Below are 25,756 nucleotides of genomic sequence, written 5' to 3'. Positions count from 1 at the left end.
TAATTTTACCTTGTATTTATGCCCTCAGCGGTGACTAATTGCACAAGCAGACTCAATAGCTCTTGATTCACCTTGCTTTTCTGGCTACTGTGCTTTTATTATTCATAACTATTAATTTTTTTTGCTTATTTACTTTAAAAAAAAATAAAAATATGTAGGAAATAAGAACTAAAGACACATCAACTAGCAAGAGACCAGCGGCTGACATGGTCCATGTTTAGTCATTGCCTCAGGGGCGTTTGGCCCCTGAAAAAAATTATATATGTAAAAATATTGTGTTAAATAAAATCATTTCACTGCTTGAATAAGCACCTTATACCCTATGCTGCCTGCTTTTTACTTGCTGCTGCCATCTTTTGACACAGTGCTTAGAAAATGGCCACCACATTTGTTTAAACCATGGAGGGTTCAATAACAGGAAACAGCATGAGCCTATCAGGCCTATTATGTGTGCTGAAGGCACTAGGCATAGCTTTTCATTCTAGTAAATTGTTTTGGGTGTACCAAGATGGCAGCAGCTGCACTGGGGAAAATTAAAACCTTCTTGGGTAGAGTGTTAGGGAGACTGGCTTGAGTCTTGTGACTTTATGCCACCTCCTTGGTTTGAACTTTTATAAAGCCCTCTCACATGATTCAACCAGCCCATCAACAGCTTAGTGTCACAATAGTGACCACCAATCAATTTTAAGATTTAAGCCTACTGGCAGTATAGTGTTTAAAATACATACCTAACCTTGCTCTTTGTAATTTAGAAAATACTCAGTTGCCTCCCATCCCCTGACCATTTAAAATTCTCCATTTAATATCTTCTATAGAATGTGATGTCAACCCACTGTTGTACCAATGGAATAGTAAAAACTGTTGCTAGCTGCAATTTATGTTAAGGCAGAATTTTAGCAATCTGGAGGATCTACCCCCCATATAATAGCTGGCAAGGGCATGTATTACAGCATGCTTAAATCTTGAATTTGATTGGTAGTTTTTATTGTGAAACTTAATCTGCTGATAGAATCATGAGACAGGGTTCTATAACAGTTCAAACAAATGCCATGGCCATTTTACAAGGACTGAACCAAGGATGACAGCAGCAACCAAAACGTAGGCAGGCATTATGGGCCAGCTTCTATATATGGTGCCTAAAACTATACACACTGTAAACATTCCCCCCAAGCATCCTATATAATAAAAAGCACCTTCAACGTTCTGAAGCTGACTCTGTGGCACTTAAACCTTGAAGCATTCGTGCTCTCCATCTCATGAATTGATGTCAGTACTTCCTGGTACGTCACCGGCGACACTGACCAACCACATGAAAGCAGCACGAGGCACACCAACAGACTGAAAAAACAGCCCAAACAGTGTACCCGAACGACACACAACTGCCCCGTGAACACTGCCGGTAAACCCACCTCACAGACACACTCGACAACACCCCCCCCCCCCCCCCACCCCGGTGCTCTGTCGCCCCTCCACAGAGATGCCACTGGACCCCATCCCCCCCTCAGCCACTCTCCTCCCCAATGCACACTGCCACAGACCTCCCTCATGTCCGACCCCGCCCTCTCCAACTTCAGACCTCCCCGACTGACTCCCTCCCGAATTGCCATGCCGCATCAAAAAAAGAAAATCAAAGCCAGCACTTACCAGCTGATCCCCCCTGCAGCGCAGCACTGACAGCCGGAGCCGAGGGAAACGCTCTGGCTCTGAGAACAGCAGCAGTCAGACAGGAACTAACTCCCTAACTCTCCGCAAATTCTTTGTTTAAAATAAATTTTATGGTTCACAGCTTTTTTTTTTTTTCTTAAAGTGAGGAGAGCCAAGCAGAGGGCACAGAATCCTGTCAGATGAGAGTGCAGGGTGAGGCAGGGACTTTGCAGTAAGGTATGCCCACAAAGGTGACTGAGGGAGGGCAATCCTGGAACTGGGAGGGAAGGGGACAACCCTGGGAGGGAGGGATGACCCTGGAACTGGGGAGGGAGGGGGGGGCCCTGGCACACTCTCATTCTCACAGACATACACCCAGTCTCTCTCTCTCTGTCACACATACTCTCTCAAACATACACACTCCAAAGAAAACCTTGCTAGCGCCCGTTTCATTTGTGTCAGAAACGGGCCTTTTTCCCTAGTATTCTATAAACAGCACCTAGATTTAGGCACAGTATATAGAATACGCTTAGTTGATCTCCCAGTGGAAAACTACACATCTCCATTTACACTAATGAAAACATGACATAAATCCCTGCACTTAAAACACACACTGGGCCATATTCTAACACTAAACGTATACATTTTGGAACACCCATGACATGCCCATTCCCCGCCCTTTTTGAACTGCACACATTAGAATTTAGGTACAGTTCATTAGACTACACTTAGCAAGTTGTGCGCATAAATTCTAAGTATTGTCAGTCAATTAGTGCTCATGATTACTTAGTGCTATTATCAACGCTGCTTATTAAGCCAAGTACGTGCATTGTTATAGAATACAGATCTTTAAGAATGGTATATTGAATCCAGCAGAATATAGGGGACAAGGTGCTTATTGAAGTAGTTAATGCTTTTATTTAACACAGTATTTTCTTTCCCAAGGGGCCAGCTCCCCTAAGGCAGTGACCATGAAACATGTGTGAGTTACTGGTCCCTTCACAAGTAAGAGGTGATAATAAAATAAGTTATATTTCCTACATCTTTTGTAAAAAAAAAACAAATACAAGTAAATAAGCAAAAGCACAGTAGCCAAAGAGCAAGGTGAATCATGAGCTACTGCATCTGCTCATTTGAAATGAGTCAGCACTGAGGGCATATACAAAGTGCATTATATATACACATAAGTACATAAGCACTGCCACTCCAATTCCTTTATATCTTTTTTGAGATGAGGCGACCAGAACTGAACACAATACTCCATGGAGCGATATAACAGCATTATAAAATCCTCATGCGTGTTTTCCATCCCTTTTCTAATAATACTCAACATTCTGTTCGCCTTCTTAGCCGTCGCAGCACATTGAGCGGAAGATTTCAACATCCTATCCTCGATGACTCCCAGATCCCTTTCTCGGTCCGTAACTCCTAAAGCGGAACCTTGCATGACATAGCTGTAATTCGGGTTTCTCCTTCCCACGTGCATCACTTTGCACTTGTCAACGCTGAACTTCATCTGCCATTTGGATGCCCAATCCCCCAGTCTCACGAGGTCCTCTTGTAATCTTTCATACGCCTCCCGCGACGAGACGACCCTGGATAACTTTGTGTCATCTGCGAATTTAATTACCTCACTAGTTACTCCCATCTCAAGGTCATTTATAAATATGTTAAAAAGCAGCGGTCCCAGCACAGACCCTTGAGGGACCCCACTAACTACCCTTCTCCATCGAGAATACTGACCATTCAACCCTACTCTCTGCTTCCTATCTTTTAACCAGCTCTTAATCCATAATAATATACTGCCTCCGATCCCATGACTCTCCAGTTTCCAAGGATGGGAGGATTTTGTTAAAATATTTTTTAGTGCTGGGACATTGATGGAGTGATATCTTCAATTTAAACAGTAATAAAAAGACATTGAATCTTGGGCTAAAATATTAAAGTTCATTTCACTTATTTTGGCATAAAACAAATTACATAAACAGTTAAGAGATTTTATTAGGTAATTTTAGTACATGCATACCAGTGTAAACAATTTTAACATACTGCCTTTATATAAAATGTAAATAGACAGATTTATATAAAAATAAAATATTTTCTCAAACTACCATGAAAGTAGCTCAGCTTTAAGTATATTGTACACATTTGCACTCAAAATGCATTCCAAGTTGAATTAAGAAGTTTGGACAAACGGAAGATCATAGTAATATAACACAAAAGCTAACCTAAAGCCATCAAGTATATCAATTAGCTTATTTAACACTACATATGTTATACACCTTGTCTCTAAGTATCAGTAATGAGACAAAAATTCTGGAATAATTTCATTTTGTCACTTGTGAGGTCATTTATCAACAGCACATATTACTACAGGGCCCATTTTTGGCAAATAATACACATTACACTAGTGAACAAAATTATGGCATTACTGTAATTTTACTGTCTTGTCAAATGAAAAATGCAGGTCAGTATTTAAAAAACAAGCTCCTTGAACTGTTCCCACAGGCTTACAGATCTGGCTTCTACTTCACTTACAAACTTGATTAGCTTCATTACTCTGATGAACTCTTCGTTCAAATCTTTAGAATGAGTGGGAATCCTATATAATAAAACTCACCCTCAACGTTATGAGGACACTGACGTCACTGTCAGTTCCTCCAGGCACTGCCTTCCGGTTCGAAGGGTTTGTGGTGGTGAAGCCACCAAAATCACTGTGTTGGGGCCCTGCCCTCGCATCAAACGTGATGACGTCGAGGGCGGAGCAATGGCGTCAGTGGCTTCACAACCAATGACTCAGCACATTGAAGTTGGCGTGCGTGGACCAGGTCAGCAACAATAGCGGTCAGTGCCTTCACAACGCCGAAGGGTTGAGCAGGGAGGAGGGGGTTCGGGAGGAAAACCTTGCTAGCGCCCGTTTCATTTGCGCCACAAACGGGCATGTTTTACTAGTATCTTCATAAGCTGCAGGTTGTTTGAGAACAGAATAAGACTTTACTGAAAAAGAACCGATACTGGCAGCAAATAAACTGGCAAAGTGTATCAAGCCATTCTGACTGTAGATTTAAAAATATCTAGTAAATGGGAAATGATGACTTGGAACAATCTCTTGCATAAACTTTGGACAAACGTTTATGTTCCATCTACCACAATAGCTTATTCCACTAACAGTACTGTAATATTATAGTAGACAGTCCTGAACCATGCACTGGCAGCATAAATACACTAACTGGTCCAATACATGCTAAGTGAATATGTTCGTCATTTAATCAATAGAAATACTGAAGATTTCCAAATCAGTTTTTCCTCCGAGTCACTTTTCAGTTCACTGCTTTCTACTAGAGTCAGACAGCATGAGGTAAACTGACTGACATTATTGTAATTGCTTTCATTCTTACCTCATGCTAGAGCCCTTAAATAAAAATGATCTTTTTCAAAATAGCATTCTACTACTACTATAAATCATTCTGTGATATGTTATACTGAAAATATCAGACCTTTCTGTTTTGATGATAAAAATGATTCAACTGGAAGTGTGCCCAAGTCAGGCATTAATATCATAAAAGTGAAGAACTGTTTTTATCCTTGGGAAACAGGTACCTCTAAAAAGAGCACACTACAGTGCCTAAACTTCCTGGACACTGAAGAAAAAACACATTCTTCCTGAGAGCAAACCCAAGTACACATCTGATTCCATGACCTTTCTACTTCAAGAAAGCTTATGTCCTTTATTTCTAAAACCGAATTCTATCTACTGAGCAGAATATGAAATCAGTTTACCAGTTTTGAAGTTAAAATAGAAGTAACTTCTCCTGCTGTAAAGTCATTGGGACTATCTGTGACAAAAATGGGTTTCTTTGATTTTTGTGGTTCTGGGTGCCTGCTACTTATCAGGATCATTCTGGGGCTTTGCCTCAAGAAAAAAAAGAAATTATGTATTTCTATATAAAGCTGTACTAGAGCTAGGCTAAATAACAATGTCTCTAAACTGGTTAGCATCTACCAATGGAAATAGTACTCTGTCATCTCGACTACCTAAATTTTCTTCAAAACAAAATCAGAAATTTGTGGAGGAATGAACACTTTGCAAAACAAAAATCTCGCCATACAAGTTATCAGCACAGCTAATCACGTTTTCTCCTCACCAAATAGTATCAAACACTTTAGCATAAACCAAATTCTAATCTTTAACAGACTGTGCAGTAATGAACACAATACCCACCCTTCCTGCCAAATGGACTAAGGTGCAAGACACTCATTTGTGTTTCTGTACCTATAATTACAGTAAAGTCAATTATGGTAACCAAGTATTTAATCACCAATACTTTTAGGAAAGGGCAAGCCTACCCATGACATACAGTACTGTCCTAAAGAATCACATCAGCAGAACTTAGCACCAAGAATTTAGAAGTCTTCCAATAACTTCTGCAGCTATATAGAACAGACAATAAAATTAAACTTTGGCACTTCAATAATGGATTGATCTAGTGCATTGAGTGCATGAAATTACATAGTTAAACTATTCTTGTATATACATTGTAATTATTTTCAATTGGTCAATTCTTAAACTTTTGTTCACCTTTATAGTATATTAAAAGCAGCCTTATGGTTTGCATTATCAGTGCAAGACTTTAGTCTGTTGTCTTGCTCTTCAAGCACAGAATGCACGGCCAGCTACTTGTAAGCACAGAGCAGAACACACTGTCACTATCTTGCTATCCACAGCCTCTCTGTCTACTGGACTAGAACATTTTCATACCTGACACACTTCATAAGTCCTGGTAAGATTTATTATTATACTCCTATGGTATATTAATACCATACACAAGAGTGTGAAGAGACTACCGTATGAAGCCATAATATAAGTAGAAGGAACACTAAAGCAAGTCTTGTAAATGCAGAAAACACTTAAGATTGTAACTTGATTTGAGAATGAAGGGAAAAATTTACATGAAACACCTTAAGTAATGATATACTGACTAAGGCTTCAGTTCAGATTGCCCTGAAATCTAAATAACATGCAGTAAATAGAAACAAGAACCAAGCCAAAACAAAAAAGCACTAGAAAACAGATTTAAAAAACTCAACACTAGTTCAAGTATAGATGAATGAATGTTGTTTCTGCTAACTGTCCAGATCTTCACAAGCATGTTTCTACTTACCTCTAAATGAAAAGTTAAATACTAATAACTACAAAACACTATTACAAAATTGTGGAACCAAATGTCACATTTTTCACTCAAGACTAAGTCTGCAGGTACTCTCTATTCATGGACTTCGCCCCCAAATGCAGAGAAAGAAATTAAACATACCATGAGAACAAAGTAACGGGGAGCTTTTGCACCTACTTTCAGTGTGGACCAATCTTCTACAAAAATTATATTTCAAGTCCACATGAGTTATTTAAGCACATTATTTTCTGATCCCATTCAAAAATTGCATCCAGTTTTATCAAAAAGTGGAAGATGTGTGCCTTTATTCAGATTGTGTCCATGCACCACTAGTCTCTAATTTTTATTATGATGTTTATATCTCGTGTATGTTTATACTTTCTACACTTTGCATGTTTTCTATTTAAGTATATATATGTTAAATAGATCTTACTATTTGTAATTGGCTTTTACTCCCACCTTTAGGCATTTCATGCCAAAACACAGCTCCATGTTGAGTCCTGGTTTAACTTGATGTTCAAATAAAGATTGACTTGTGTTTATCTTTAGAGTCTCTTTTTGGAAGGCTGAAGTCCCTACTTTGGTATTTTCGAAAATTATCTTTCATATTTTCCACTTTTGAGCAGATGCCTGTTAGCATCTGTTTAACATAATAGTAGTTTTTAAGGGCACAAATATCTACCAGAAACATAACTAAGTATCAGTAACAGAGCCTATAAAAAGAATTAAAACCCTTAAAAATATATTAGTGATTTTCAGCAATATTAAACAAACTGAAACTGGTGTACAATGTATGAAAATTATAGTAGCTTGCTTTAGAGTTCCATTCTCTTAATTAAAACTGGAGCCTAAAGATTTGACCTCATGGAACAACATCTCACCTAGCCTGGGTTAATTTTTAAAGTTATAGGTAGGTTAGATCTGGTGGAAAGAATACACTTAGAGGGGAAAAAGTGCATCTTTGCAGGGAAGCAGCAAGAGTCCAGGAAAAGAACAGATCCCATTTTGGAATGCCATTGGGGGTAGCTTCTAGCTTTCAGCTTAGAATTAATCATTTGGCATCCTATCAGTAACAATAATAAAGCTGCGACTTTGCACCTCGAGATTCTTCACACATCATTTCAGGTAATTCTCTTTCACTTGCTAAAAGCCCATACTGAGATCCATCACCTATCGGATCCAGCTGGCAGAACTCAATGACAAAATCTTCTTCCGATAACAGAAGAATTTGATTCCAAGCAGAGATGTCCATGTTTCCTGCAGTACCTCCATACTCCACAGGAAGGATGGTTCGTGGAATATTCCGATGAAGGGAACTCAAATCTGAACCATGAAGAAAAAACTGAGAAAGAAAAAACAATAAGGTAGTAAATGACAGTAGCTAAAGAAATCTGCCTGATGCCAATCCCACTGTGCACCCTACCTCCCGGACCACAACCCTCATACATCCTGAGGAAGGCACACTGCCCCCTGAATCGAGTTGTATCTTCTATTACATACATGCCTTCCCCGCTCCCACAATCTTAGCATATGGTACAAATATGATAAAATCGATACATTTTTCGGGACACAGGCTGTAGAGTCTGCTTGGCACTAGCCTTACATCCCAACTACTAGAACTTGCTGTTAAAGCCACTTCTGTCCATAGCACCTCAACAGCCATGAGGTCATTTAAGTTTTACTTTGATTTGATTCCATCCTCTTTCTACATAGGCATTCTCATGTTTATCCTACTCATTTTTCAATTCTGTCACTGTTTTTTTGTCTCCACCACCTCCACATATGCAGAAAGCTGCATTGCAGCCATCTTTTCCACAGCACAAATGGAATATTTGATTTGGGTTTAAATCATTCCATTTCATTGGTAGTTCCAAGGTGAGTTACACAAAGGCAAGTAATTCTCTGTTTGGGGGGGGGGGGGGCAGAAGATTACAATCAAAATATAAATATTAAATGCAAATATTAACTTGTTAACAGTAAACACACCCCATTGAAAATGGGATGAGCCATAACACACGTAAATTTGGAGCTAAACCAACGGCTGATAAAGTGACTTCCTCAAGGGCACAAGAAACAGAGACTTGAATCCAGGTTTTCCTGTTGTTCAACTTACTTCTACATCTCCACAGCACTAACACCGCCCATCTGTATATAATGATAGGTCTTATTTTACTACTGTAAAGCTGTAAAATAAAATAAGAGCTACTTTGAGAATTCTGTGCCCTGCACGTTATCTGATAATTTCTATACTTGGTAAGAGGGATACATAACTACACGTTCGTAGAGCTCCTGCACATTTACAAGCCTCCACTGGTAACTTTCCAGCAGTAAGATACCGATTTAGACATGAGCATCACAGTGGTAACTTCTATGACATACTTAGGAAAAATACTGCTTTGTTCTTTGGGTAACAAAAAAAGATGCTTTGGGACAAGGATAGATTTAGAATAAGGTAAAAATGCTATCCAATTCTAAGCATTAAAATACACTACAGCCTGTAGAACATAATAGACATACTGAAGCACCACTTACCCTGTTTACTATCTTCTCTTTCAAGAAAGGTTTCAGGATAGCAAATATACCTTTAAATATCCTAGGCTCATTAATAACATGAACAGCTTTTATCCTAATGGGAAAACCATCCTACAATGAAAAATAAAAAAGGCATTTCATAACATAAAAAGATTAAAAACAAACAAACCCACACACATACACACAGAAGTCCCCATACTTATTTTACCACTATAAACCAATTCTAATAAGTGTGTAGATAACTGCCGTACAAAGAAAAATATTAAGAATAAAGTTTCCTGGGGGGGAGGGGGGGGGCGGTGAGGAACAGTTGTACTATTTCCATTAAATATTTTTAGAATCTCTTGCCTGTGTGTCTGTTTTTACATTTTGCTTTTCAAGTTCCTTTCATTCCCCAAAAAATCAATCAAGAAATAAAATTGGAGTGAGAGCCACACAAGCACATTAAGTCAGAATGTGCATCTTCTGTAGCATCACTTTAGACATGTAAGGCATATCAATCTGAAGGTTCTTATTTGGCTGAAAAGAAAGGTTAAACCAGAGCTTCCCAAATGATGGATCAGGACCCCAAAGAATCACAAAACCCACATTTGGGGTCTGGACCTGGGTGAGCTCTCTACAGGTATATCACAATTCTGCATCTACAAAAAGATTGTTAAAGAAATGGATTAAACCATCATTTTTTTTAAAGTATGAACTTTGGGTAACTAGTGATCTGCTAGAAGTAAAAATAAAGAGAGCATCCCAAACATATCTACACAAACATCTGAAGGATGTGTGACCACAAATTACTGCAACACCCTGTATACTGTTCAAATCAAAAAATAGTTCCAACCATTTTCAGAATGCTGCAGAAACTGCACTAGCTACCACTACCTTACTGGGACAAATTAAAACTACCGTTGATTTTCAAGGTTGCCAGACAAAATGGGACAGAGTACCTAAAGAATAATTAAGCCCCTAGATGCCGAGAAGGGCTTTGATCGTGTCCATTGGCCTTTTAGCTATAAGGGAGTGTTTTAGGTTGGGCTTACGTTTTAGGGGATGGATCGAAACTTTTTATTCCTCTCCCAAAGCTTGTGTCAATATCAACTATGGAACGCTGATGTTTTCGTTATCCCAGGGCGCTGAACAGGGGCGCCCTCTCTCCCTCATGCACTTTGCTATGGTGATGAAACCTTTTGCAGTTGCTGTCCGATCAAACCCTAATACTTCTGGTTTACTGATAGCAGACAGGGAGTATAAACTGGCTTTATTTGCAGACAATGTTCTTCTTTCATGGACTCATCCCCTTACTTCCTTCCCTAAATCTTTTGCATGCTATAGAGCATTATTCAGCAGTGTCTGGATTCAAGATTAACATAAGCAAATCTGAACCCCTTAATGTTTCTTTACACTGGAGAGACTTGGAGCCTTTGCCGTTCTCTTTTCCTTTTCAATGGGCCTTACGAGGTATTCACCATTTGGGTGTCCTTTTGAATCCTTCCTATGCAGATTTATTTTCCACTAACTATCCTGTCTTAGTCAAGGGTATCTACCGTGATTTGGAGTGCTGGTCCAGCTTTGACTTGTCTTGGTTTGGTCATATAGCTACGGTTAAAATATACTCCCCCACTTGCTGTATCTATTTCAGGGACTTCCAATACGTTTGTTTTACAGATTTTTATCCGCTTTGCAGGATTGTCTACTTCGCTTCATTTGGCAAAATAAGAGTCCACGTCTTCCTCGTTCATTTCTTTATCATGATAAGAGGAAGGGTGGCCTGGGGGTACCTACAGTCTTTTGGTACTACCAGGCTGCCCAGGCTCATGCTGCTTTGGAATGGTTCCAGGCGATTCCCCACAAGATATGAGTACACTTGGAGCATACATTTGTGGGCACCCCGTAAATATCGACGCCTTGGCGAAGATCTATGTCCCTCTAGTTCTACCACTTTCTATTATTGGGATACCTTGTTCCCTTCTCAGGGCAAGATTTTGTCTCATCTCACACCTATAGCTTTTAACCCTTTGTTTCCTCCAGGGATGATTTCTGGGCCCTTTACTAGATGGATCTCTCTTGGATTAAAGACTTGGGGGTCAGCTGTTTGAGGAAGAGACCTTACTATCCTATTCTTCCATGACCAAGTCCTACCCCAATTCTGCCAACACATCAATACGCTTATATCCAATTACACTATTTTCTTTCTTCGGCCTCTATTTGCTCACAGTTGCTTTGAGAGGACTTGGATTTATGTGCAGATTCCCCACAGCACTAGGGTTTTAATTACTTGCTTTTATAAACATATTCCTTTACCCCACCATACACCTTACATCTCGAACACTGACAGCGTGAGCTGGGGATTACCTTAGAGGATAAGTAGAACTTGCTGGAAAAAGCATTGTTAAAGGTTTCTATTTCTGTCCCACTTAAAAGAAAATGCTGTCAAAGTGATGTACCATTGGTATTTAACACCTATTTGTGTTCTACATATCTATCCAGGTACCTCTGCTTTATGTTGGTGGGGGTTTGGAAAGGTTGGTAGTATGGGACACATTTGGTGTTCCTGTATGAAGGCCAGGGTATTTTGGAGATCAATCCAGGAGAGACTTCAGAAGTGGCTGAATTGTTTAATTCCTTGCTCACCGATATATTTCCCAAGAAGGTACCTGGACTTAAGCTTTTCTGGTGTGTCATGCCATGAGCGCTGCCCAAATTACATTAGCGGCTCACTGGAAGCAGCGAACTGCTCCACTTTTGGTAAAATGGCATAAACTCTGGTATATTTGTGACATGGAGCATCTTTTGGCCACTTGTTGCCAATCCCTTGATAAATAGGAAGCCATTTGGGATCCTTTCCTGTGACACTATGCTGCTTAAAAAAAAATAATAATAATTCTGACAACACTTTCTTTTGTATCCAATATTTACTCCTGCTCTTTTGGGTTTTCTGATGTTAGGAATGGGATTGGGCAGCGTAGGGGGGTTTGACAAAACCTTGGAAATGTTCAGAAGTTTACTCTTATATTATTGTGATCCCTCAGGTGGGGGTGGGTTCACCTCTTACTGTAAATCTCTATATATAAAAGGCACCACCAACGTTCTAAATGAAGCCTCCAGCCGGAAGTGTGAAGGGGGAGAGATATCCAGTTTCCCCATGAGTGTCTGCCCCACCCTCGCTCTCTCTATAACACAAACAGTGAAGGAAAACACAGCAAAGCACTAAATCAAATCACTCTCTCTGGAACAGTGAAGGACTCAAAGGGGGGAGGGGAGAGAGGGCAGAAGCCCTCACTATCTCTGTAACACAAACATAGCACAGCAGGAAACTTAACACTGAAGGACTCGACTCCGAGGGGGGAGGGGACAGAGAGCAGAGGGGAAGGGAGAGAGGGCAGAGGGCAGGGACACACACACTCCCACATGCACACAGAAGAAAACCTTGCTAGCCCCAGTTTCATTTGCATCAGAAACGGGGCTTTTTTACTAGTCTTTTATATCTGTTATAGCTATATTGTATGCCTGCTCAATTGGCTTTTTATTGGTCACGTGTCTGTTACTGTCTTTTGAGTTTCAATAAAGACTTCATAAAATTAAAAAAAAAAAAAGAAGAATTAAGCCCTCTACACACTTTTGAGACCTCTAAGGTCCTCTCAACAAGCATCACTATCTGTACCAACATCAAAAGAAACCACACCATGTGATACCCACCCAGCAAGCTCTCTCAGAAGTGGAGCCCATACTCTAAACCTCACTCCCAGAAGGGCTATGCCTAAAAACACCTCAATGTCACAAGGCAGGTGAAAGCCTGGCTCTTCTCCCAAGTCTGTAATACATGTGGCAATTGACTAATCACTCAGCCCGCATCTTGAATTAGCTCGCCATCTATCCTGCCACTTAGAGCAGTTCCTTATTCATCTGTGCATACAACTTGTTTTCAGCTTAACTAGTCATCTATTTATCACACTGACTCTGTACCTCCCACCTTGTCTTATCTATATATGTCTTAGCAGCCTATTAAGATGTTTCACTGAATTGTAATAGTGTGAGCATCATATGTATGTTATTTGAATGTTCTACTGTATGCCTGTGGAGGGGTTTCATTTGTATTGGGCTGACAAGAGTATCAGTTGTTTTATGAATGTTCTTCCATGCTGCTTATTACGGTATTCTTATTCTACTGACATATTTCTGTTATACGATTGATTCTTAGTAATAGGACTAATAAGATAAAAAACAAATTTGCCATCTCAAAGTTTACCGCTGACTGTAGTTATGCTTATATTTGGTAATTTTACTATCTATGCTACATAAGTATTGCCATTCTGGGACCATCAAGCCCAGCATCCCATTTCCAGCAGTGGCCAATCCAAGTCACAAGTACCTAGCAAGATTTATGTCAAGCTGTACAATATCTAAAATTAAGTTTGGATTGGAATAAGTTCATGATGTAACAGGTAAGACCACTGATCACATGGATTGCTCCCCCCCCCCCCCCCCAATCTATGCAGGTCTCTCAAATGCAGAAGAATACTACCACAGAAGTCGGGCAACAAGCAGAATCCCAAGCAAGATCTCTCTCCAGCATATCATATATGCTAACCACTCCAAAATATTTGTGATAGAATAAAGGCATATCTTGTCAAAGTCACTTATTGAACTTGACTTTTTAGGAAATCAGTTAAACTGGCCATGGTTATTACAGGATCTTGTTACACATTTCTAAAATACACCACATTGAGAGATTTCATATATATTTATATTTAATAAATAACCACATAAGGGGGCGGGGTAGTGAACTATATGACTGGGTAGGGAGGGAGGGAGGGGAGGGATGAGACTGTAAAAATGTTAAGGTTTAGGATGTTTTACATATAATTTACTAACCACATTTCTATCAGTGGTATACGGGGGGGGGGGGGGGGGGCTCTAGGTAAGTATAAGGGATACCCTTAGAATAGTAAGATCCATCGTCAAACTTTTTTATGTTATCATGTGATAAGATAAGATTGTTGCAACAATGTACACTCAACTGGTTTCATATATTGTTATTGGTTGGTAGTCAACAAAAATGTTAAACTATAAATAACCACATAAATGCCTGATCTCTGCAACACAACAAAACTAAAGTATGTAACGGACATAACACAACTCTTCCGTTGTACGATTCCCTAATGTGGCTGTGCCACATGAACTTTATCTTACCACAACATCACTTTGTATTTGTTTACACCGGAGTCTGCAAACGCCTCTCCGGTACTATGTAAGCCACATTGAGCCTACAAATAGTGGGAAAATGTGGGATACAAATCTAATAAATAAATAAATAAAAGCAACACATAGTATTTGAATCCTATTAAACAGCTTTTCCAGATTTCAGTTCTTACCTGAAGAATTCCAATAACCTTCTTGGCCATAAACGGACCAAAGTGAGAAGCCTGAGATAAGCCAACTCCATTATAGTCTGCCAGGATTATAATTCCATTCACTTGGGTCTCTTCAGACTGAATAAGTTTTTCCAGTGTGAGGTATATGGCACGGATATTCTCAGTAATTGGGTAGTTACTTGGTGACCATCGACCTAAATTGGAAGGCACAGACAGTAAAGTGATACAAACATGCCAGCCAAGTAAAATGCTGTTTAGTGTTTCCAACACCTTTTAAGTCCAATATCATATGTACTGTATTAGTAAACCAAGAATTGTGCTTCAAGACATATCCTGATATATAGGTTTTATTCTGTATAACACTTAAAAAAAAAAAAGTTGGGATTCATATATAGGAGTGGAGTAGCAAGCCTAGTGGTTAGAGCAGTGGGCCGAGAACCAGGAAAACCAGGGTTTACTTCTCGCTTGCCTTGTGACCTCGAGCAAGTCACTTAGTCCTCCACTGCCACAAGTACAGACAGTAATCCCTGTGAGGACAAGGGAATACCTAGTATACCTGAATGAATATAGCTCACCTCAAATTGCTACTGAAGAGGCGTGAACTAAAAATAAGAAGGCTAATCTGTGTCTATGTGTTTGTCATAGAAAGTACAAGGATGGATGGACTGAGGTCATTATCAGGACCATAAATACAAAGCATATTTTTACTTTAGTACATGATGTGAAATATTTCCACATTATCTATATAGCTTCTCTAGGTGAACATAATAGCCCCATGAAATCCTAGTGAGAACAATTCCAAGAAATCACTAAAGAACATATCCAAATAAGAATTATTTTTCATAAATACAAAATATCTTGGCTCAGAATAAACCATAGAGAAGATTCAAAGGTAGTTTAACTTCTATGGTACGGAGAACTTGAGACATATAGGATCTACTCTGCTGTAATTAAGATCTTGAGTAAGGTGGTGCAGAAGGAATGGATCCTCAGGCGCTTAGTCGAGATCGGGAGGCGGGGCTGGTGGTTGGAAGGTGGGGATAGTGCTGGGCAGACTTATATGATCTGTGCCAGAGCCGGTGGTGGGAGGCGGGACTTGTGGTTGGGAGGCAGGGATAGTGCTGGGCAGACTTATACGGTCTGTGCCACAGCCGGTGGTGGGAGCTTAGTCGAGATCGGGAGGCGGGGCTGGTGGTTGGGAGGTGGGGATAGTGCTGGGCAGACTTATACGATCTGTGCCAGAGCCGGTGGTGGGAGGCGGGACTTGTGGTTGGGAGGCAGGGATAGTGCTGGGCAGACTTATACGGTCTGTGCCAGAGCCGGTGGTGGGAGCTTAGTCGAGATCGGGAGGCGGGGATAGTGCTGGGCAGACTTATACGGTCTGTGCCAGAGCCGGTGGTGGGAGGCGGGGCTGGTGGTTGGGAGGCGGGGATAGTGCTGGGCAGACTTAAACGGTCTGTGCCCTGAAGAGCACAGGACAAATCAAAGTAGGGTATACACAAAAAGTAGCACATATGAGTTGTCTTGTTGGGCAGACTTGATGGACCGTACAGGTCTTTTTCTGCCGTCATCTACTATGTTACTATGTGAAGCCTAAAGTAACCCTTCTTCAGATCAGAAATAAGCAAATGCTGATATCAGAATATATAAGTGAAACACAAAAGCATTCCAATGACAGTCTCACAGGAAGTGGGTGGAGTGGGTGAGAGACAGGGAGAGATGGATGGCTGATAAGAGGGTGACAAAGCAGTAAAATTTTATGGTTTACAATGGGACAGAAAACCCAGATATTTGTTGAGTCCTGTCTGGTAAGTATCAAAATATTTCATCATTTTGAGTTCAAAGGTCTTACATGCCTGGACTGTCTTAAAGCTTCCTTTTAGTATTCTCACCATAAAATCATTCATGCATGTTCTGGTTTTGTAAAGTGCTGTCCCATAGAGGTGACATCCTGATTGGCATTTTGTCATGCTTAATATGAAGTCTATGTAGATTGAACCTTGTCATTAGCATTTGGCTTGTTTCTCCAATATAGCACCCTTCTTCACACTTTTTGCATTGAACAATATATAACATATTTGAAGAAAAGCATGTGTAGAATCCCCTTATGAGTGCGCTAACACTAGAGGCGCCTATTTATTCCTATGGATGTATCTAGTATTAGCGTGCGCTAAAAACGCTAGTGCACCTTAGTAAACAGGGCCCTTAAATTTCAAGAACAGAGAACTACAAATAGTTCAATACCAAACAAGTTCATACGAGGCCCTAGCGTACTTTAGTAAGCAGGGCCCTTAAATTTAAATAACAAGGCTAGCGCACCTTAGTAAACAGGGCCCTTCAATTTAAAGAACAGAGCTAGTGCACCTTAGTAAACAGGGCCCTTCAATTTAAAGAACAGAGCTAGTGCACCTTAGTAAACAGGGCCCTTCAATTTAAAGAACAGAGCTAGTGCACCTTAGTAAACAGGGCCCTTCAATTTAAAGAACAGAGCTAGTGCACCTTAGTAAACAGGGCCCTTCAATTTAAAGAACAGAGCTAGTGCACCTTAGTAAACAGGGCCCTTCAATTTAAAGAACAGAACAAGCGCACCTTAGTAAACAGGGCCCTTCAATTTAAAGAACAGAGCAAGCGCACCTTAGTAAACAGGGCCCTTCAATTTAAAGAACAGAGCAAGCGCACCTTAGTAAACAGGGCCCTTCAATTTAAAGAACAGAGCAAGCGCACCTTAGTAAACAGGGCCCTTCAATTTAAAGAACAGAGCTAGTGCACCTTAGTAAACAGGGCCCTTCAATTTAAAGAACAGAGCAAGCGCACCTTAGTAAACAGGGCCCTTCAATTTAAAGAACAGAGCAAGCGCACCTTAGTAAACAGGGCCCTTCAATTTAAAGAACAGAGCAAGCGCACCTTAGTAAACAGGGCCCTTCAATTTAAAGAACAGAGCTAGCGCACTTTAGTAAACAGGGCCCTTAAATTTAAAGAAAAGAGAAGTACAAATAGTTCAACACCAAACAAGTTCCTATGAGGCGCTTTCCCACTATAGTAAACAGGGCCCTTAAATTTAAAGAACAAAGCTAGCGCATCTTAGCCAACAGGGTCCTTAAAGTTAAAGAACAGAGAAGAACTACAAATAATTCAAGACCAAACAAGTTCATATGAGGTTCTTAAAACACCGAGGGCCTCTTTTACAAAGTTGTACTATCAATTCTAAGTGCGGCAAATGAGAGGAAGTTCATTCAATTCCTGTGGGCTTCCTCTCATTTGCCTTGTGGGAATCGCTAGCACAGCTTTGTAAAAGAAGCCCTGAATTATCTGCTAAATACCTGGACGGATGCAAACAATACGTTGTCCTTTGGTATCTGAGCAAGGCAGAACAGTTAGGAACCCTGAGTCTAGAACAGGCTTTATTGCAGATGGTTTCAAGTTGTTAAAAACTTCAGGCCAATCCCTTCTACAACCATGGTACTTCACCAAAAGCTGGAGTGCTCGGTCATAATCAAACTTCCGGGCTCTTAGAAATCTCAGCAGAAAGGCATCATCTATACGGGTCTTTAGGTTGGGATAATCCTTCCAAATCATGTCTCTAAGTGCTTGGACATCGCGAAGCCTCCATTCTGGTTTCTCCTGCAACTCTTCCCGAGCCTTTGTAATGAGCTCTGGAGTCAATGAGCATATATAGCTTTGCTGCTTTGGGGATGGATCATTTTCCAGTACAGGTTCCACAGGACAGCCCTTTTCCAATAAGTCATTTTCTTCTGCCATTGGATATCAAGAGACTATTGTCAAAGAAACATAGTAAATATAAAAAACATTTAGCAATGCTGTACTGTATCACTAGCTTTCAACAAGGGAATTTAATAGACTTTTGTTGACCAAATTAAAATTTACTTTTTACTATATTAATATGATAAACAGAGCACAAGCACCTTATTACATTTTATTAAACAGACCTTACTGTTGTAGGTTGAACCAAACTTTTCACACATTTCTCAATAATCAGTAACTTTTCAAAGTAACCCTTGTATTCTGCACCCTAAAGCTTTTGTCCGACCCATTCTCAAGGTTAAAGAAAGCCACACAAATGTGTGTTGCCTGCATATGAAGTCTGACGGGCACCAAACAACCTGCTGCAAAAGTCTTTCATGGTACTTAACGGCCAGCACATTTTTGACGGTTCAGTTCTTCATTTACAACTTTATCTGGAACAGCATAGGCCAAGGATTTCAGTGCCAACATTTATTTCTATATAAAGTCTTGCAACCTCATTCTTAATTTTTAAAAATCTAGACAGGCGAAACAAATCCGCTTAAAACATTAAGGGCATGTTAACACAACAACTACAGCTGTATTTTCCTCTCCCCTTAAAATGTTTGCAATAACGGGCTTGGCAAATCTCGTGCATCCTGCTGCTCCTTACACAACTCTTTTCAAGAGATAAACACATCCATTAACAGGCAGCATGGCTCAAAATCCAAACACACTTCAAAATAACTGCATTATACGACAATTATACAATTCCATTGTAAACTTTATTATTATTATTTTGCTATTACCAGTAATCTCACTTTTTTTTATTCCTATACAAAAGATATATACACACAGTGAGACCCCAAGTGATGGAATGCTAAGTCATAATAAAAGACTGTAAATAAGGCCAACCCACACAACTCTTATTACCCAGCAAACATCACCCTGGACACACAGTACTCACCCACGCCGATTACTGCAACAGTATCTTCATTGGTTGCAAAGCCCAAATCCTGAAAAAAACTTCAAACTGCCCAAAACACAGCAGCTAGACTCATTTTTGGCAAATCACGATTTGAAAGCGCACCACCACTCCGTGAAAACCTTCACTGGCTCCCTATCAAAAGAACGAATACATTTCAAAGTCCACACTTTGATCCACAAGATCCTCCATGGAGAAGCTCCAAATTACATGACCAGTTTGATCGACCTTCCAGCCAGGAACGGATCCAAATATTCTCGAACATATCTGAACCTTCACCTTCCCAACTGCAAAGCTGTCAAATACAAAACCTACTACGCGTCCAACTTCTCCGTTATAGGCAGCCAACTCTGGAACGCAATGCCAAGACACATCCGAACAACCAATGAACACTTACCCTTCCGAAAGCTGCTGAAAACTTACCTCTTCAAACAAGCCTATCCAAATCCCCCAACATAACTCACGAACCAACGCACACCACTAACACTACCCTTACCGTAATCCCCCTCCTCCACATCTCTTCCTCTTGTCCCACTCTATACAATTGTGCAGTGGCGCATCAAGGGGGAGGGGCGGTCCGCCCCGGGTGCACGCCGCTGGGGGGGGGGGGGGGGGGTGCCGCGCGCCTATTGGCTGAGTTCGTTCCCTCCCTGCTGCTCCCTCTGTGTGGAACAGGTTACTTTTTTTTTTTGTTACACTTGTACCCCGCACTTTCCCACTCATGGCAGGCTCAATGCGGCTTACATGGGGCAATGGAGGGTTAAGTGACTTGCCCAGATTCACAAGGAGCTGCCTGTGCCGGGAATTGAACTCAGTTCCCCAGGACCAAAGTCCACCACCCTAACCACTAGGCCACTCCTAGGGAGCAGCAGGGAGGGAATGAGCGGACTCAGCCAACAGGCACGCGCGGCACCCCCCCCCCCCCCCCCCAGCAGGTAAAAATACACCCGGGGGGGGGGGGAGGAGGGTGTAATTTCGCCGGTGGGGGGGGGGGGGAGGCGGACATCGGCGATCCGCACCGGGTGTCAGGCCGCCTAGGAACGCCACTGCAATTGTGTTTTCTCTGCAATATTTTATATTATACATTGTAAGCCATCATCTCTGTGATACTCTGTACTGTACATTGTAAGCCGCACTGAACCTGCTACTGAGCGGGAAACAGCGGGGTAGAAATGCTACAAATAAAAAACAATCTTATCAAAACTAAACAAATAAAATAACCCCCCTCCCCCCATCGGGCAGGTGCTGCCGACGTCTCCTTCCTAAGCACATCCTCTCTGTGTAGGAGCCTCTGCCCCAGAACGCAACGCAGAATGACGGCTCCGCTACCTGGGAAGGCCAAAGGGGTCGCCACCAGAGAAGAACTCCCCCCGTTTTATCCAAGCCCCATGACAAGCAACTGCCCCCCTCGCTCTCAGTCAGTACTTGATGGACAAAAATCCGCACCTGACGCGTCGCGCGCCCCGCTGCGGCCGGAAGCGGCCCGACTCCCCCTCTTCCGGCGGCCCACGCACCTGAGCTCGCGCCGCTCGTTGGACGGCCGTTGGTCACGTGAAGCAAAGGTATTCGCAGAAACGCCGGTTGAGCTGCAAAGGAGAGAAGGGAAGAGGGGGGAGGGGAATAGAAGAGAAGGGGGCGGGGCGTAGGTGTGGCTGACGAACCCTCGGAGCGCGAGGAGGACCTGGCTGCGCGCGCAAATTCGGCTGCCGCTGGTGGGGGTGGGACTGCGAGCTAGCCTATTGGGTTGTTGTGCTCGCGTTTTTCCGCTTTGTGAGCGGGGCGCGCGGTGGGGCAAGTGGCTTTTTAGCAGCTGGCGAGGAGGTGCGTTAGTGGCCACAGCGCCTCTGCTTGTAGGGAAGTGGGTGGGTAAAAGCTGGTTCGAAGCTATACCAACTTAAGGAAAATATACAGACCGGTTTCGAAGTCGCTTAAAATGCTGACTGTAATGCTTAGAAAGAGCCAGCGAGGATCCGTCAAACTCAAATTACATAGTAGATGACGGCAGAAAAAGACCTGCACGGTCCATCCAGTCTGCCCAACAAGATAAACTCATATGTGCTACTTTTTGTGTATACCTTACCTTGATTTGTACCTGTCCTCTTCAGGGCACATACCGTATAAGTCTGCCCAGCACTATCCCTGCCTCCCAACCACCGGCTCTGGCACAGACCGTACAAGTCTGCCCAGCAATATCCTCGCCTCCCAACCACCAGCCCCGCCTCCCACCACCGGCTCTGGCACAGACCGTGTAAGTCTGCCCAGCACTATCCCCACCTCCCACCGCCGGCTCTGCCACCCAATCTCGGCTAAGCTTCTGAGGATCCATTCCCTCGGAACAGGATTCTTTTATGTTTATCCCATGCATGTTTGAATTCCGTTACCGTTTTCCTCTCCACCACCTCCCGCGGGAGAGCATTCCAAGCATCCACCACTCTGTCCGTGAAAAAATACTTCCTGACATTTTTCTTGAGTCTGCCCCCCTTCAATCTCATACCGTGCCCTCTCGTTCTGCCGCCTTCCCAAATCCGGAAAAGGTTCGTTTGCGGATTAATACCTTTCAGATATTTGAACGTCTGTATCATATCACCCCTGTTTCTCCTTTCCTCCAGGGTATACATGTTCAGGTCCGCAAGTCTCTTCTCATACGTCTTGTAACGCAAATCCCATACCATTCTCGTAGCTTTTATCATTATTATGTTAAGGAGATCCGGATAAGATGCATGATGCTGTTTCTACCTCCCACCTTACTTAAATACTGAGGGGTCCTTTTACTAAGCTGCAGTATAAAGTGGCTTGCGGTAGCGTACGCAGGCATGTATTTGGGGCACATGCATTGGGCCAGTTTTTAAAGTGTCTGCAAAAAAAATGTGTTTTTTTAAAATGGGATGGGAAAAGGGCATACAGTAAAACTGAAACCAGCGTGCCCCTAAAACCAGCCTGAGCCCTTAACTCCACCCATTGATCTAGCGGTAAAGGCTCACGTGCTACACACGTGGTGACTGGTCGGCACACGCCAACTGCCAATTACTGCTGGAAACAGAGTGCATGGGAGGAAATAAAATAAATCATCCAGGCATTATGAGCGCGCGGCTAATCTGAAATTACCACCAGGGGAACATGGTAGCCTGGTGTAAGTCTCATTTTGGTGTGCGCTGCACATGTGTAGAGCCTAACACACCTTTGTAAAAGGGCCCTTGAGAATAGTAGTTTGCAACAACCATCTTTCTTATCAGCATCAACGAAAACAGAGCATAGCAGCATCCAAGGAGATCCTGCAAATTATTGTTGTTTTTTTTAGAAGATCCAGATAAGATGCATGGATCCTCTTAAAACAAAGATAATAATTTGCCTGATCCACCTGTGCTCCATTTTCCTTGTTATATAGACTTTAAAATTAGACACGTGGCAAAACAATTATATTCAGAATTTTAAGCACTATGGGTGTAGATGTGGAGATGGTATGATCTTTACATCTGCAGATGTTAGATGTGCCTGCATATGAGGTAAAGTATACTCACATCTAATACGTATACAGATGCAAGGAACCTACGATCAAAGGGGAAAAAAAACAAACCATGACATGCTAGAATTAAGGCTATGTCATAACTGCAAATTTTTCTGTTTATTTACAATAATAATAATTTCCCAGATCCTCTTACATACTGGCTTCTTGGTTATTGATAAGTTCATGTTATTCTATTGCAAACAATCAGACTCAAAATAATTTTCAGCGACTACAGGGCAGAATTGGCAGGTTGACACGAAACGCAGAGATCCTCAGATCTCCACTTCAAATAATAGCAATAATTTGTGAGAGCCTCCAATGGAAAACAGCAGGTTGCTTAAAGTGGAATAATTGGTTCTTATTTATTCAAAAACTAAAGTGCTTTTGTCAACAATGAAAAAACAGCTCAGATACAAAAGTATTTTTTTTTTGTGGGGGGGGGGGGGAGTGAATCCACTCTGGAGTTTAGGATCTTTTTTATTATTAGCATTTATTGGAGAAAAAAAGTCATCTGGTTTTTGTGTGGACTCATTCATGCACTGTTGAGAAAGAGTGTAAGCTCTTAAGAACATAAGCGTTGCCATAGTGGAACAGACCAAAGGTCCATCAACTCCTGTATCCTGTTTCCAACCAGGGCCGCCAAGAGACAAAGCTGAGCCTGGGCAGTGGTGTTCCTGGGGGGGCTGGCACCCGGGGCGGATCGCCGATGCGCCCCGCCCCCCGGGGGCAGCGCCCCCCCCCCCCCCCCCCGATGCAGCACAGACCCCCCCCCCGGCGAAAGGACACCCCCGCGAAGGACCCCCCCCCCCCCGCTGGGTGCACGCCGCTGGGGGGGGGGGGGTGCCCTCCGTTGTTTCTTGCTTCTTCTCTGCCCCGGAACAGGAAGTAACCTGTTCCGGGGCAGAGAAGAAGCATGGACCAACGGAGGACAGGCGCGCGCGGCACCCCCCCAGCGGCGTGCACCCGGGGTGGACCGCCCCCACCGCCCCCCTAGGAACGCCACTGAGCCTGGGGCAAATAATGTTAACGGGTCTTCCGCCACATCCCCTCCGCCACTGCTCCCCCTGTGCCGTGCCCACCCCCTTACTGGCCTGGAGTTATTTTATGGCAGGCAGGAGTGATCGAGAAACACTACCATCCATGGGTCCTTCTTCCTGCCACATCCCACCTGTGTGGAAAAAGGAAGTTACATCACAGGAGGTGGGACACGGCAGGAAGAAGGACCCATGGATGGCAGAGCAGCGTCTCTCGATCACTGCAGCGTGCCATTCAATAACTCCAGGTAAGTATAGGACCAGGGGGGTTGGAAGAGAGGGAAAGATACTGGATCTCACCTGAGCTACCTTAGAGGTCGAGCTTGGGGAATCTTACCCCCCTCCTCTTGGTGTCCCTGTTTCCAGTAGTGGCCAATCAAAGTCACAAGTACCTGGCAAGATCCCAAAACAGTAAAACAGATTTTGTGCTGCTCATCCTAGGAATGAGACATGGATTTTCCCAAGCCAATGTTAATAATAGCTTCCATTTGTCCCAAAGATCAGTTCAGACAAATGGGTTGTGACCATCCTCCAGTAGGTAGCGATAGAGAACTCTAATGAGTTGTGCTTCATAAGCTCCTGCACTTAGCAACCATACCAGTATTCTCTATCTCCAGCAGGTGGGATAGCAGCTCCTGTGCGCTGTGGTAACTTCTGTGTGGCCTCCTGTCCTGATTGCAAGTTCAGTTGAGTTTGGGGTTGAGAATATTCTGTGCCTGTTTATTTTACCACTTATTTGACCCAATCATCATTCAGAGCGGTTTCCAATAAAACAATGAAATACAATATAAAACTAAAATATTGGCAGATCAGGATTGCAAGTCCCATCTAGTTTCTCCATATTGCTTCTTTCAGCAGTACAATAGACCACAGTTGATCTCTGCTGTCTTCGCAGTGAAGAATCCTTGTTTTTTTTCTCTGGACATTCTTGAACTCTGTTACTGTTCTTGCCTCCACAAGCTCCCCTAGGTACCCATTTCATGCATCTATTACCCTTTCCATCAAGAAATATTTGCTATTACTCTTGAGCATCCCTCTCCTTCATTGTGCCATTTTTCTTGGCCTTTTCCTGTGCAACTTCCTTTCTAGTGAAAATGTTGGCTTGATGTGTATAATACTTAAACCTTTGAAGTAGCTGAATGTCAGATCTCCCCTTCCCTAAGATATATGTATTATTTATAAGAGTTGACCTGCTCCATCATCACATCCTGTCCTAAGACTGAAGGAGAAGTATGTTGACCCTAGTCTAGGAGTTGCTGCTGTAGCCTGGGTTGCTCCCTTCCTGCACAGAAAAGAGGATACAGGGCTTGAGTAGAAATTAGAAAATAAAGAAAACATTACAAAAATTATACAAAACCAAACAACTCAAGTGAAAAACAAAAAGATAAAAACTAAAAAAAAAAAAAATCTCAGAACAAGAAAACAAACAGAAACAAGCAAAAGAGAAAGGAATGACAAAATATTTCCCTACAGCTCTTAAACATTTTATCTAGTGCTCAAGCTTTTAAAAATAATTTCCATTTTTGCATATTTAGGTGCAAAGAATAGAAATGCCCATAAAATTTAATTTTATTTTTTAAAAAGGCATAAAAATGCAGAAAAAACTCAATCCCTGATACTCACCTCCCAATACAACACGAATGAATTTACCGCCATAAACACACCAAAATTAAACCTCCCAATCTCAGAAACGCTAAAAATCCTTGGAGTCACTATCGACCGCCACTTAACACTCGAAACTCATGCAAACAATACAACCAAAAAGATGTTCTACTGCA

The 25,756-nt window shown here is 42.0% G+C and overlaps 1 protein-coding gene across 2 annotated transcripts; it reads right to left on the bottom strand.

Moving 5' to 3' along the window:
• Positions 1-7,182: 7,182 nt before the first annotated feature.
• Positions 7,183-20,967, bottom strand: TTPAL (alpha tocopherol transfer protein like). 2 transcript variants are annotated; one of them, XM_030211957.1, is made up of 5 exons: positions 20,886-20,967; positions 18,034-18,486; positions 14,714-14,907; positions 9,348-9,458; positions 7,183-8,157 (listed from the first exon to the last, which is right to left on the bottom strand). In XM_030211957.1, the coding sequence occupies exons 2-5, from the start codon at positions 18,470-18,472 to the stop codon at positions 7,882-7,884; spliced, it is 1,020 nt and encodes a 339-aa protein (XP_030067817.1). In that variant the 5' UTR covers positions 18,473-18,486; positions 20,886-20,967; the 3' UTR covers positions 7,183-7,881. The 2 variants fall into 2 exon arrangements, with proteins under 2 accessions (XP_030067817.1, XP_030067816.1); XM_030211956.1 differs by lacking the exon at positions 20,886-20,967 and adding an exon at positions 20,769-20,877.
• Between the last annotated feature and the right edge of the window lie 4,789 nt (positions 20,968-25,756).

The sequence above is a fragment of the Microcaecilia unicolor genome, chromosome 8, assembly GCF_901765095.1.
Source record: "Microcaecilia unicolor chromosome 8, aMicUni1.1, whole genome shotgun sequence".
Lineage (NCBI taxonomy): Eukaryota > Metazoa > Chordata > Amphibia > Gymnophiona > Siphonopidae > Microcaecilia > Microcaecilia unicolor.
Note: the sequence above shows the minus strand (reverse complement) of the source record. Positions and strands in the feature narration are given on the sequence as shown.

Excerpts from the sequence above, each read along its gene's own strand:
- TTPAL (XM_030211957.1), bottom strand. The coding sequence starts at position 18,472 with ATGGCAGAAGAAAATGACTTATTGGAAAAGGGCTGTCCTGTGGAACCT. Across the intron at positions 9,459-14,713 it reads AGGTTATTGGAATTCTTCAG|GATGGTTTTCCCATTAGGAT; the intron begins GTAAGAACTGAA and ends TTTTCATTGTAG. Across the intron at positions 8,158-9,347 it reads AAGAGAAGATAGTAAACAGG|TTTTTTCTTCATGGTTCAGA; the intron begins GTAAGTGGTGCT and ends TTTCTTTCTCAG.